Source organism: Diorhabda sublineata, chromosome 7 (assembly GCF_026230105.1).
Source record: "Diorhabda sublineata isolate icDioSubl1.1 chromosome 7, icDioSubl1.1, whole genome shotgun sequence".
Classification (NCBI taxonomy): domain Eukaryota; kingdom Metazoa; phylum Arthropoda; class Insecta; order Coleoptera; family Chrysomelidae; genus Diorhabda; species Diorhabda sublineata.
Window position 1 is genome coordinate 17,905,440 of NC_079480.1, and position 15,688 is coordinate 17,921,127.

The window sequence follows — 15,688 nt, forward strand, 5'->3', positions numbered from 1 at the left end:
AGAGCTAGATCTATTCAAATCAGTAATTAACGCTATTTCGTGATGCATTGTTGATAAAGAGAGTAAAAATTTGTTATTTTTTGAACAATTCGAGACCAAAGTGCACTTTGCCTGGTAAATATCAAATGAAGAACTATTTACTCATATGCTTCTTTCGGTTACAAATTCTGATGGCAATTGGGCCTTATTTTCACGAATCGTACCCATACAAGTCAACTTTTCTTCTAGTAATTCCATGACTAATGCACTACTTGTGGAATTTTATCAGTAGTAATATCTCTTTGCCTGTGAATTCAATATGTTTCACCATCCTCTTGACTACATCTATACTAGTCCACTGTACTTTGAGTTATCCTTTGGACTGCCTACCACAATATATTTTCACGTTATTTGTAAATATATTGGGTCAACTAATAAGAGCATCTTTCCCCAATACTTTGCAGATTTATTCTGTACGTGATATCTAAAAAACATTTCCCGTAAATGTAAATAGCTGTCTAATGGCAGATAATATGATGTATCGTTTTCTTGAAAATTCTGGATGAATATTTTCAGATGGTCTCTTGAAGGAGCTAATTTTTTATTTCTAATTTTGATAACATCAAATCAAAAACATCTCATTTGGAAATGGATGTGAGATACATATTTGAATATTATTGTGTCCATATTTTAAACATCGTAGACGCGTGTATTTGCATTTGATACCATTGATATACACATTGGTAAACTGTATAATTGTATTTATTACTTTATAATCTGAAAACAGCTTTGATTTGGCATTTTTGCTACGTCCTGTAGTCCAGCAAATCGATAGACTGTTTTCTATTCTAGTTCATTTCTAGTTCTTGCTTTAAAGGAAAGCTGTAGTCTGAGAAAGATCCACAGCGTTTGAAGCCACCATCGAAAATATTTGAAACATAATTGAGAAATGTAATTTTCAAATTATTTCACCTATAGCATTTGATGCTATATCTACGAGGACTCATAAATTTGTTTCGAACCTAAGCTATTCAGAAATCTAAATAATAATTTATCTTCAAGTTATAGTGTTACTTATAATGTATAGATTTTTGATCCCATTGAACGTGCCTACAATAGAAGCCCGATTCAGAGAATGGTAACAAAATGGATTGGGTCGAGCAAGTATTTCAAAATCGGTAATAAAAAAATAATGTATACTTACTTTGGAAAAGGCACTGGGCCTATGGCATTTATGGTCCCGGTGATCAGCCGCTGGCGGCTCCATGGGCGTACGACGCCTTTGGCTGCTCCGGGGTGTGGGGGCGGCAGAGGGGACCGGCCGGCTTAAGCGGCCGCTGCTTCGGTATTTAGGCAGCCGGTTAGCCGGCGGGCAGCCGGCAGGAAGCCTCTAGCCGAGCTCCATGGGCGAGCTCTGCCCCCGCCCCATTGTGCCCACACTCACCCCCACATAAAACGCAAAACTAGAAATAAATGGAAACATCATTAAAGTGAAACATCGAAAAAACTTAGAAATTAGATTACGAAGGGAAACTTCGATCTAGATTTATCATAGTGCATTCGAAGGCCTTATTTTCCATAAGTTGGGAATTTGAGTTATTACATAACCACTCTTGTGTCTTTCTATAGCTCAGTTCTAGACATTGTTAACCCATAAAGAAGCTTTTCACCTTTTCTATGTATAATTTTGCATTTTTTTAAGGCAATTTACTGAATAGTACCTCAGTCTGGACCTCATTTACTCATTCTAAAGTAATGGTATAAATCTTCTTTGTTATACTCTTTGGAATAGTTTTCATCAGCAACACTAAGTCCAAAGATCACTATAATGATCTTCTGGCTTTAGTGCCTGGTGAATATTATCTTATTTGTACTCCATTGATGATTTATCAAATCAAATTTAATATCGTGCTCATAGAAAAATGTGTTCGTGAAACGGCTTCTAAATCAGAATATATAAAAATTCTATTTGTGAAATTACCCTGATTCTAATTATGGCCTACTTCCAACAATATAAGAATATTTTCTGATCTTGTTCAGCATCACTAAGCAGTATCACGATTGTTTACTTACTAGATTTTCATTGTCGTCTTCCTGATCCATTACCGTCAATAAACTGAGAAACGTGACTGTTCATCTTCAAGCGATAAGTCGATTAATAATAATGAAAGAGATATAATCATTTAAATTCCTAATTAACTAGGGAAGAACTTAACTTTATATTCAGTAGAAAAACTGAAAAACCGAAAAGCCCCCGGAACAGACTTGCCGGTCCCGAGCTAGGAAAACATTTAAAAATTCTCTTTAACAAAATTTTAGAGACATCGGAAATACCTACGCTGCTGAACACAAGCATAAAAGTCTCCACTAGCATTTTAAAGGAAAGACTTGAAGCGCCGACTGACGCCATATTCATTATTAAACAACTAAAAGGAAAATCAATTGAATTTAATACAGCAGCGTATGTCTGCCTCATCGATTTGACCAAGGTGTTTGATAGGGTTCGCCTCTCCGACATCACAAATATACTGATATCGGAAGAAACGCCAGACACCATCGTAAGTGCAGTCCGTAGTCTCAATACCAACACCACGACCAAATTAAAGGCAGGAGACACTTATGGGGAAGAGATATTCACACCAGGAGTCATCAGACAGGGCGATAGCCTCATGACAGAAATTACCTACTAACTTCACGAAATCTGTAGTTAAAATTTCATATTTTTATCACTAAGACATTTCTAGATAAGGTTTATGGAAACATGGAAAATATGATCTTCAGTATATAAAATAAGTACAGTTGGTGTGTTCTGTTTAATAGTGTGATTTTCAAATAAGTATGATGTACAATCCGATACTAATTTGATCTTATTTTCATTCGGTTGTTCAAATTCATGTACAAATATTCACATTCGTGTTGCCATATCTAAAAAATAAAGTACCAAATAGATGTACGAGGAACTTAGCAGAGATCAGCAGAGCTTAGAACAAAGCTTAGCATAACTTTATTATCGTCATAACCTTTCACATTGCAGTTTATACTTTGTATTATGTGTACCCGTATCTACTAAGGATTGGTATTCCTTTTATATCAACAATTGTAGAGATTAATTGTACCAATCATCAGGTGGAAATCATTGATCAGTTATTAAAAATACCATAACTTAATACTACTCTTAATGTTCAAACCAAATAGTAAATTAGGTGAAACTAATCTATTTTTATACAGATTGAACTTGATCCATAAATATTCAATTTTTTTAAGAGCCATCATTTGCATACTTCTTTGTGACGAATGGTTCTACCAAACGTTTGAAACTTCAATTTCAAGGATTAAATTCGACATTCCAGCGCAGTTTCAAATATTTGACATGGTATTTTCTACGAGTTTTATAATAAATCCAAACTCGACGAACTCCAGGCTTTGATATCCCACATAAATATTGGAAAGTTTCTTCTCAAGGTTTCAGTATTTCGTTTCAGTTTATGTCACATCATTTCTAAAACTATACGCCAACTTGAAACGAATTCATCTACTACTTGAAGTATTTTCACATAGTTTTATCCGAAATGGAAGTTTTTTTTATTGAGGAGAGGAAGTAAATGTATAGAAGCAACAAAAACATCTACTAAGCTGAAATCAACGAAATTGTTTGAAAAAATTCTCAGACAGACAAGAAAACAACGAACACAGATACCAGTTATATAGTGAAAATAAGTGAAACACGTTTTTTTAAGCAAAAATAAAAAATTTGAAAATCATTCTATTTTGACAGATACTGAGTGGAGTCATTATAAACGAGAGCGATTCATTTTTTTTTATTAAAATATTATCTTTTATAAATTATTTTACCTTCTTTTGAACTGTTAAGAAAATGTCTTTATTATTCATTTACCAATTTTCTCCATCTTTTACTTTCATGTGTCAGAATCATCATTTGATTTATTCTCTGTGGCCTTTGTTTTCCTATATCGGCTATAGAAGTGTCGGACATTGTTAAAGAAATGAGTCGAATGAAGATTTATACGTCTCTCTAATTTCAGCCGTGAATGTTACAATAATAAGCTTCAGCTCACGGATGAATACAGTCCACGGATAAGTACCATCCAAAAACAAATATATCGTCCACGGATAATTACCACTTACAGATGAAATCTGACATAGGGTAAGATACCTAATAGTTGGCACTGGCCGAGTGATTGGCATTTCTCTTCATTTATTACATTTACAAAATTTCTTTACATTACCAGCTTTAAATTTCAGTATCTAATACTAGATGGTACTGTATTCTCAGTGAGTAATACAGTTGCCACCATATTTCTGCAAATGGCTTCTTTGAATCTCACTTTATTTCAACTGTGAACTGGTGAACGCCATTACTTTGCTGTGTCGATTAGAAAAGTGTTGTGTTTAAAGGTTTCTACAATATTTTCTTTTACTTGATTTATGTTTATCTGTTTTACGATAGATCGATAAAGATCGTTAGCATTGTTGAGTATTGATTCTTAGGAAAATGTTCGTTAAATTTTGTTAATTTTGTGGGTGCCGATTACTAGGTACAAAATTATTTGTGTGAGTAGTTATTGGTATACGTGCCAATAACTAGTGCAATCTGCAGTTAGCGTGTGTCTAGTGATTGGCACATATGAAATTTTTGAATAACAATTAAATTTCAAACTTTTAAACGGTTTTTGGGCAATAAAGTCAATTATATAAAGACGTTATATTGTTTCTAAACAATTTTAACATTATTTAATTGAGCAATCTTCTACACATGAATTTCTTTAAAAAAGCTCAAAAATTTTTATTTTCTTTTGACTGAACTTTAAGTAAGTTTTTCTACATTTTTTTTCTTTTTTAATAGACTACACTGCCAAAAGTTAGAGAAAAATCCAAATATGTCAAAGGATACGACGAAAAAAAGCTTTGGTGGACATTCAAAATGGGATGCCAAAAAAACAAGCAGCTGTGAAATATGGAATTCCTAGACCAACTCTACAGTACCGCTTGAGTGAAAAATTTAAGAAAATTCGCCACGGTCCTTCGTCTTACTTGACAGAAGAAGAGGAAAATACATTAGAGCAATGGATTATTGATAGCTATAGAAAGGGTTTCCCCAGACGAAAAAACGATGTGCAGGCATCTGTGAAAACGTTTTTAGACCTGAATCCTCGGCCAACTCCATTTAAGACAATACTCCAGGAAGACACTGGTACAAAGTATTTTTAAACAGACACCCAAACCTCGTTAATCGAACACCGGAAGCAGTCACCAAAGCCAGCAGCGCTATTTCTGAAAACGACATTAGAAATTGGTTTCATGGCATAGAAAAGTATTTGAAAGAGAAAAACTATTTTGAAATTCTAAACGACCCGGAAAGGGTGTACAATGGCGACGAAACTTGTTTCCTTTTATGCCCTAAAGAAGAAAAAGTCATTGCTCCCCCAGCTAGATCAAGGATTCGCTAAAGCTAATTTGACGGTGATGTTTACATTTGCAGCGTCTGGTGCTGTCACACCGCCAATGGTCATCTATCCGTACAAAAGACTTCCTAGTAACATTGTTAATAGCGTGCCAGGCGATTGGGGCTTAGGAAGTAGTGACAACGGGTGGATGAAGTCGAAACTATTTTTTGAATATATTTCAAACATGCTTCATCCTCATCTTGTTAAAAAATCGTTACTTTTCCTATAATTTTGTTTGTGGATTGGCATAAAACCCACATGACGTACGAACTCAGCACTACAAATAATCCTTATCGCCTTATACCCAAGTGCCACAAGACTGCTACAGCCGGCAGATGTTTCTTGTTTTAAACATTTAAAGAATGCTTGGAAATTAGCAGTTTTAAAGTGGAGGAGAAATAACCCGTTTATTCAGTTAAATAAGGTTCATTTTGCTCCTATTCTCAAAGAAGCTGTAGCAAGTCTAAAAACCACTTCTATTTCAAATGGCTTTGAAGCTTGTGGTTTGTGTCCGTGGGATGTGAATAGAATAGATTTTTATAAGTGTCTCGGCAAATCAACTAATATTAAACAACCTATTCAACAAAATGTTGAGGGCTGTTCCTGCGTCACTTACGATGACTTTGTTGAAATAATCGAAGTTGAAAAGTTAGAGCAAATTAAGGCAAAAACACAATCTCCAAACGTAGATAATTCAAATGAAGACTTTGGGCTATTAGTAAATATTTTTAAAAAGCTAACAAATAATACACACGAGAATTACCATAATGATGAAGAAAACGATTCTGCTGTTACAATTTATGATATAGATTCAGCAGAGCCTACCCAACTGCAAGAGCAACTTCCATTTACAGAAGAACAAATATATAAAATGCCAATTATCAGCGCAGATTTCTGTCAACCATCTACATCATCTGCTGGTGTAAACAAAAAAATTATAATTCTTGAGGATATAACACTAGGACGAGACGACTATACTGAATCCAACTCACTTGACAATGAATACATTGAGTCCAAAAATATTTCTGAACGATCTTTACAATCTCCCAGTTGTTCAGGTGAGTTTGAAGCATCTAACATGGAACAAAGAAATGGCACCCCAACAAAACCGATTGCAGAATATTTGTTTTGGCATCAGACACCAGAGAGAAAAGGTAAAAGCCAAACCGAAAGAATACCTTTTGTCATTACATCTACCGGATGGAAAAAAATCCAAGAAGACAAGCAAAAAGAAAAAATTGAAAAAGAAAAAAAGAAAGAGGAGAACAAAAAGAAGAGAGAAGTGAACGCTACTACCAAAGCTTCAAAAGCAAAAGCGTTAAAAAAGAAAACACACATCAGAAATTTATCATCGGCACTTGAACATAACGAGTACACGAAACAGACAGAAGAAAACGTGAAAGAAAATTTTGATCAGATTAAAACAGATAAAATTAAAGTTGATGAAAAAAATTTATCTGAAGATGGAACATCTCAAGAGCAAAGTCCTCCAAAAAACAATATAATCGTAAATAAAGGGTTATGTTATATATGCTGTTCCAATTTTGCCATCAAATGTGAAAAGTGTATTCGAATTTACCATTACCGATGCCTTAAAAAACACAATCTATATGTAGAGCATTTTCTATGCAAATCATGTCAATCCAAAAAGCTTTAGTTAATAAAAAAATTATATCCACAACTCCAGTTATTTTTTGTTATATTTAAGTGTACATTGTTGTCCACAGTTCAAAAATTTCAAATTTGGGATGCCAATAACTGGCTCCTCAAGGTGCCAACATTATATAAATATGTGCCAATGACTACAGTGATAGCTATGCCAATGACTAGCGTTAGGTGCCAATAACTCCTGAATATTACATGTTTGTACAAAAAAATTTTGTTAAAAGTGTCATGAGAATATTTTTATGATGTAAACATTTAGATAAAGCTCTAAGTTTCTTGTATATAAATAAAAAAAAGTCAATGTAACAAAATATTCCATAGTCAAGAAATTTGAATTTCATTTTGCACCTACGCTTAAGGTGCCATAGGGTACCTTACCCTATATGCCATTTCTAATCCCAATATATTACGTATTTTTCTCATTTGTTCAGAACGAATTATACAAAAACTTTATTAATAAATGATTTGATTGTAAGAATAACCTAAGTAATAATGAATTTATGAAAATACTGTCTATATCTTGTAATTTATTCTCTGACTCTTATTCTAAGCTTGTTGATAGTGCACAACGTTACACGAGTGACTAATATCCGTGACAATTGGTTACGGATGATTAGGTTAGATTAGGTTAGGTTAGTTTAGTTTTAAAATTTCCGTGTTTCTAAGATTGAAATTAGACCACGGCTTTTTCCGAGGATTGTGGTGATTGGATCAAATGGTAAGGTTTAGAGACACGGAAAAAAGCTTCATTCTGATCCGTTTATATAAAAATTTCCGGGTCTATAGGGTTGAAATAATGGCCACGGATTTTTTCGTGGAGGGTGGCGAAATTCATTTTGCATTTTTCGGAAAAGGGAACTGATGATAATAATTTTACCTAGTCGAATGCGAAGAAGTGTCCTCACTCATGAAAGTTCACAAAAAATAGAATGTTCAAAGAGCGAAAATAATACAATAGATAGATTTGTAACTCTATCAATGAACGGGAAAAGTTTTTTTAAAACCACTGCCATCAAAAGTGACACTTCAATGACAGCCAACGAAAAGCTATTTTTTACGTAAAAACGTGTTAATATATTTTTAACACTACTATTTATAACGAGGAAATCAGATAAATATAAAACAATCAATATTAATCTTACAACTAGAATAATTGCTAGCTAGGAAGTTCCTCAACACACTACCGAAATCCTCAGAACTACCACAAACAATAGTGGATAATGACGTTCCAAAATCTGCTGTGTGGTTAATGGATGCAAGAGATTTTGTCGCAATGGTATTTCTATAAGCAACGGAATTATCAACGTAGCCCTCGGCTACTGTTGTAGACTTCCACGAACAATGTTTTTTTATCTCCGTAATTTGCTGGTAACCATAAATACCTAAGTCATGAATAGCTGCCAAAGATAATCGTAATTTGATAAAGTGTCTGTTACTTTCTGCTCTTTTACGAGTATAGATTTTTTGCTAAAACGAGATATTTCTGTGCTTAAATTGCCACTACAGAAAAGTTCAAGGGTTTTGTTCTTAAAATACAAAAGATTTATAATTATGGCTTATAAATACAAAGTGATATTCATTCATAATTATTGACAATAATTGACAAGTAATTGTCAGAATTTGATATTTTTCAACGGTTGAGATAATATAAATTTATCACATCTGTGAATAATTTTACGAAAATCAGGGAAACTTCAACATATAATCCCTGAAATTGAGCAGAACAAAGTAGTTGCCATTTTTTAAGGTGATATCTCGTTAACATGCAAACAGGAAACATTTTTTCCAGCGTTATTTTTTGTCATGCATACTGATTTATTAACATCATTATCGAGTTTTACCACTACCTACGGTTTCTCATTTTAATTCCGAAACCAATTTATTTTATATACGAAACAACGTATTCATCATCAATATTCATAATTGTCACCAACCAACAATAACCGCATGCGTCTCTCTTGCGGAATCTCTTTTCCAACACAAATTCTCCATAATCCGAACAATACAATAACACAGGGAGGTTGAATGTGACACATAGATTATTCAAAAGCGACGCTAAATATTTCAGTTATCATTAATTAGATGGAAAAATGCTAAATACAATGCAAAGGTATATTTTATGGTTTTTTACTTGTACTGACAGAGACGTATATTCCAAAAGAAAAAACTTAAACAACAGACCAAAGGTTTCAAATAATTAACAGTAAATAAATTAATAGGAGAACAAATTTTTTTTAATCAGAGCAGCATACTTTCCAATCACTTTTTCCAATATTCTTGGAATGAATTGAATAAAATTCTGGAAAGTATTTCCATTAAAATTAAGGTTTTCCATGCTGTTTCAATGGCTGCCCAAGTACTTCTCGATTGTTGAGGCGATATTTTTCTCACCAACCACTTTTAGAAATTGGTATTCATATCAGGACTATTTGCCGTCCACGGTAAAGTCTCAATATTATTCTATCGGAACAATTATTGGATATGCTTTCGGTGAAGGAGGATAATCTTCATTTTGTGAATAAAATCGTTTTAATCATGTTTTTTACCTATAAATACTACTCATTCTCATATCCTGATTTACTTAATTAAGTGGAAACACCGTTCTGGAATGCTTGAAAGCGATGCTTTCGTAGCACTTGTACATTTTTTCATATCCGAAGCGTAAATTTATTATCATTTATATCAATGTTCTCTTAACCCGGCATAAAAAGGTCGAAAATTGTTACGATTTGTAATACGTGGGATGTAACAAACCCCAAATTGATTCAGTCAGCGATGCCCTCCTGATATCAATTCTGGAAAAATTTTAGTGCTTTTCTGGACCCCCTTAGTAGGTAATACTGAAATCTTCCGTCCTGGCAGACTTTTGCATACATGGGGTCTGGATCGTCAGAAATAGTGTTTAATCGACGTTTAAGGTGGGTCTGAACATCACGTTCAGACCGTTCGTGGCTGGATGACCCGGCGCAATGAGTTTTTGAATACTCCTACTCTGGGAACAAAATCGCTTAAATTCTTCACTCACAAAGATTGACGCATTCTCCGAGACCATCATGGTTGGGAATCCATGAGTGGCAAATGTCGGCGTAATTTGGTTACAGCGATGGGCTCATCTTACTGGTAAGTTGAGTCAAAAAAATTTTTCGAATCCTCCGAACAATGACGGATAGTCAAGATCAGCAGGTTTTTTGGGCGAAATTTGAGAATTGAGAATGTGAAGGACGTGTATGACTGCTCAATGAAAGCCTAGAACTATACGATGGAGACACTTATTTTCACTGGCACATTCCATATATCTCAAAGAAAATTATTTCTATATTAACTGTATTTAAATAAATGGAATGCGAGTGAGATTTTGATGGAGACATGAGGGTAGTGTGTTATTTAATTGAATATATTAAATACTTCTGTGACTTTTGCCTGTAGGATACCATAAATGATATAGGAAGGAAGCAATTGTCGATCACACAACTATATCTCGTTTTTTATGATGAATTACTAATTGATAAACAATTTTCATATGTTCCTGATCGTGAATCTAGAGCTTCCAAATAAGATATAGAAATGTGAAAGGTCCCCGACACTGCCACACGACCAACGGATTCCAAAGTGCAATAAACAATATTCACATAGTCAGCGGATTCCAAAATACGTATCAAATAAATATAAGTTCATTGCATTAAATTAATTCAATTCATTGTTTTGTTACTGTTCATTTTTAAAATATTGATTTGTCTGTAAAGTTATTTTCTGTAAATAAAAGTACTTTTTAAAAAAGTTAAAAGTGTCCCAAAGAACATTTCTATATCTTTCTAAAACTATCAGATGTGATAATTTGAGCTGGAATATTTGTAGACATACACTATGTATTGTGATATTTTCTCCAAGTTACCTAACAATGAGGAATAGAATATTTTTATTATTTTTGTGGAAACCATGGAGTCAATAATCGTGAAGAAGTGATCACTCATTTGGATAAATTTCGGCGTAACTTTTATAATTTTCAAAATTTGCTGGCGCTCGTTTTGGTAAATATTGAGCTTGTTGAACAATGTAAAACTTTTCTTAACTAGTTATTTTAATAAATGATACACACGTCTAAAGCGTGCGAGAACAGAAATACTTTTAAAATGTCTGAATCATTATAACACTCTTTTTTATTTGTATAATTATCAAATCACCGTAGATTATGTTTTGTTGTGTGTACTATTATAAAGAAATGTGAAATGTTATCATCATTTTGCAAAATATTTTCCAAATTTTGATTCATAAAATACTGATTGTTAATCTACACAAAGATGGAGGAGGAAACTGATTGGACTCCTCCCCAAATTGCGTACAATGTACAAGTCATATCCCGAATTTATGGATTGGTGTAACATTAAAAAAATCAAAAATTACACCGAAAATGTTCTAATTGCATATTTCTCAAGACAATGTCAATGGAAATAATCAACGTTATGGTCCCATTAATCAATGCTGGAAACTACCATAAATTTAATCATATAAGTAAATTTCACAAACTTCCCCCCATAAACCGCCAATAAAAAAAGCCATAAAACAAGTTTCTTAGATATTTTCAAACAATATGTGTCTTTACGACCTTTAGAAGTAAATAATGAACGTGTTTTTGAGATATCGTAAGAATAAATGTACCAAACAACCAGATTTTGAAGATTCCATCCATTATATCACAATATTAAAATTTCTAATGTTGAAAGCCAGGAATTTGAATATGTGCCCAAAGCAGAAACTTCTGCTCTGGAGGAACCAGAGCCCAAATTGACACATTTAGATTTTCTTGATACTGTGGTATCTTCAACCTCAAAAATAGAAACTATGAAGAAGTTACAGTGAAAGAAAAAAAAAATAACAAATATAATAATCATAAATATGAATAATTGTACAAATACCACTGTGAATATTGATTTAAGTAAATAAAACGCTTTTTTGTTAGATTATGTACTTGCATTTTTTAAAAGTATTTATTTTTTGTTTATTTTGAGTTCTTGAAATGAAATATTTTATTGATAATCAGGGATATTTCAAATTTTCAACTACATAAGAAAACGATTCACATTGGTTTCCAGTTGTGATATCGTAGGTTTGATAAAAACATTGACCTGATGTCTGCTTGATGATCACGAGGTTATCATTGCCGGCAACATAGCGTGTGCTGTTATGATACAGTTTTTATTTATTAGTTACTGAATAAACCTTTTCTAATCTAATTTATCACATAATCACGTTAAAAATTGAAAGCATAATAAACTAAACTACCATAAAAAGTTGAATTTAAATTTAATGTACATTAAAATGATCCTGGCAACAAAAATAATTACATCTCGCAGTATCGTCAAAATGACCAACAGTTTCTAACCATTTTTGTACATATTTATTTGTATATATATAAAACTTTATCAGGTGTAACAGTCGTGGTATTTTCACATCATGGCACAAATCACGATTTATAAATCATTGTTCATATTAATCAAAGTTTCATAATTTTACTAATTTTAGAGTAACGGTTCGTAATTATTCAGTATTTAATTCATACCTATGACGTCACGCAATATAGCGCCCTTACTGAAATGTTTAAACCACCTACAAAATTTTGGAATTTTAAAAAATTTCATTCCCTATCAATATTGATCGAATAATTAGAAAAACATTATAATAAAAGATGTATATAAACTATCCAAAACTATTTCTTAGTTAAACTATGCAAGTACCCTCTTATTAATATTCCAATAAATTATTCCGTCCCTGTTGATCAATCGACGCCGCTATTGAAATTCCACAATTGTAAGTGGAAAATTATGATATTTTTCAAACGGAAATCTCTGATTTACTGAGCAATATAACATCTGCGAAGTTCGTGCTTCAATTCGGAAACACATGTTCCTTACAACGATTTGAAAACTTTTTCAAAAAACATAATAAAACCAAAGCGAATGAAAACAAATCGAATTTTGGATAAATAAAGCAACAACCGATATAGATACCGTACTCATTTGAAAACCTCACAGTTTTGTGCATATGATGAAGAATGTTGAAAAAGTAATTTTCACTATTAATGAGGTCGAAGCTGTTAAAATTTATCAACATATGTCACCAAGAGAAGTGAGAAGGCACTATTGACTGCAAAATGGAGGCCCTTTTATTTTTTGTTGTATTCAGGCACACCCAAAAATATACATAAAGATCCGATTTAAGAGAACCACAACTCACGAAACTCGATTATGACCTAGTTATCAATGGCCTACACATTCTATCATAATTTTAGACAAAGTTTTGAATAAATATTGTGTTTTTTGACAGATATATATATATTTTGACAGTTTTGTAATGTATGTTTTGATAATCTTGTCATTTCAGTCATCAAATTAATGGAAGAAAAATTTAAATCATTTGTTTTTATTTGAGATTTTCATCGTTTTTTGTGATAAAAATTGAGATAAAACGAAATTCGTTTATCTAAAAATGACCTTGAACCCCTCACTTGTTCTTTATTAAGGCATAGGACGCATGACTTTAGGAAACTTTTCATATAAAATAAAAAACACTTACCAGAAAAATTCGCGATACGACTCATCCGAGGCCACTGCAAATTACACCATACACAGCAAACGTTTCTCGTATTTTCACACTGAATTTTCCGAATTTCAAATCTAGTTCCAATCGTATTTAGTTTTCCGCATACAAAATAATCACCCGAATGCGACTTTCAGGTTCGATTTTCGGTTAGGAAATGGCGGAATGTATGTGGAAAACGATGCGCGCGCACCTTTTTCCCAGGACTACGGGAAATTATTGATTTCTAAATGGCAAAGTGAAACTCGTAATGAAAATTGCTGTAGAATATCTTGAGTCGAGAGACGGATTCCTAGAACATCTGCTATAGAAGCTCGTATTCAGAAAATTGCGAGACATTTCACAAAATTATTTCATACGAGACACTCTAGAAATTATATCTATCAGTTTGACTATTGTGATAAAATTCAATTCGTTTCAAAACTTACTGATGAAGAAGAAAAAAGGGAAAACGACAACTTCAGAAACTTTTCACTAAAATTATAGCGAGGAAACTTGGAGACAAGATTCTAACATCATAAAAACAACAGGAGTAGAAGTTTGCATGCAAACAAAAAATAATGATATTTTCGAAATATCGTAAAAAATTTATTTCTCATATTTAGATAATCTATTGTCGAACAATTCATATTATTATGCACTAGAATAATAAAACCTAATTACTAATTCAAAACTAGTGGGGTTATTTCCTAAAATTTGATACATGTTTTTGGGCTCGTATTGGTTTCTAATAATCAAAAATGTACACAAAAATAAAAAAAGGTTTGGAGTGGTCAAAAGCCCTGTTAACTGAAGATCATAGCCGCATCTTATTATTTATATGTAGCTATTTACCAATAATAGCTATAAATTAGTTTCTTTTCAATATAATAATATCTAGTTTTGACAAATTTCACCAAAAATACTATTTTAGTTTTTTCCGTATAGTGAGTAAGTTCAATTTGTGTATTATAAACAGTTTAGATTATTTGAAAATTGCAATTTGCGTTTATGAATATGTGGCGAGTCTCGAACAGTACCTAAATTTCCAGGAAAATCAAAATTTCAAATAGAAAGTCATTCAAAAAGAGGACTTCGAAGAAAAGTACACTCATTCTTCTTTAGAATTTCCGACTGTTGACAAAGCTCTTGACACGGTTCGATATCATAAAGATTACCTTGAACTGAATCCAAGCTCACTATGAAAAATCTATTTCAAGGGTAGGTAGACCACTTATGTAATCGGTCAAGAACGTCACAAAACAAAAAGTACCATATCTGTTTTTTAAAAATTTCAGGAATAATTGTCACATCTTCAGTTGCTTCCATTTGCTGTGAAAAAGTAAGATTTTTATGAATAATTCCAAGGAATATCGCCCAATTTTGAGTTACGCCTGATTTTAAAGTGTATTTAAGAATAGAGAAAACTTCAAGGAACGATATAAAGATGGTGATAGAAGATATGAATGCGAAGGTCAAAATAGAAACGATAATACAAAAAAGTGGCAGGAGGGAAGAATAAGCATGGACAAAGCAACGGAAATGGAAAATTCCTAATTGAATTCGCTATGGAACATGGAAGATACCTAGCAGAAGCTGTTCCCATGGAGAAATACAACATGAATTTCACCAACAAAATAAAATCATCGAAAGTGAAAGATGAGAAGTTATTACTTTTCAGTAACTCACAACGGTTTGGTTATTTTAACAACGCAAATGATGTTAACAGATGATGTTTTTGGAGTTGGATTTATAATAATAAGAGAATTTATGAAGAGTGCTATTAATTTTGACGCAATTTCGGAATGACTGTGTAAAATAAGGTGAAAGTACAAATACGGGAAAGTATAAATAATGAATGGATACACAGAAAATAATGAATTGACAGCAAAGAAGGAGTTCTATGAAGTTATGGAAAGCGTACTAGAGAAAACACCAAGGAACATTATAAATATGATGGTAGGAGATATGAATTCTAAGGTGAGAATGGAAACGATATACAAGAA

At 32.7% G+C, this 15,688-nt stretch overlaps 1 protein-coding gene across 4 annotated transcripts in view; it reads right to left on the reverse strand.

The window, feature by feature from the left end:
• Positions 1 to 13,863, reverse strand: part of LOC130446575 (regulator of G-protein signaling 9) — an 88,649-nt gene extending 74,786 nt beyond the window's left edge. For 2 of the 4 annotated variants that reach the window (XM_056782925.1, XM_056782924.1), the window contains exons 1-2: positions 13,680 to 13,863; positions 1,184 to 1,442 (exon numbers count right to left, since the gene is read on the reverse strand). In XM_056782925.1, the coding sequence (XP_056638903.1) occupies positions 1,184 to 1,246 (63 nt within the window). In that variant the 5' untranslated portion in view covers positions 1,247 to 1,442; positions 13,680 to 13,863. The remainder of the gene's footprint in view (positions 1 to 1,183; positions 1,443 to 13,679) is intronic. The other 2 variants (XM_056782927.1, XM_056782926.1) reach the window with 2 other exon arrangements.
• Positions 13,864 to 15,688: the final 1,825 nt, after the last annotated feature.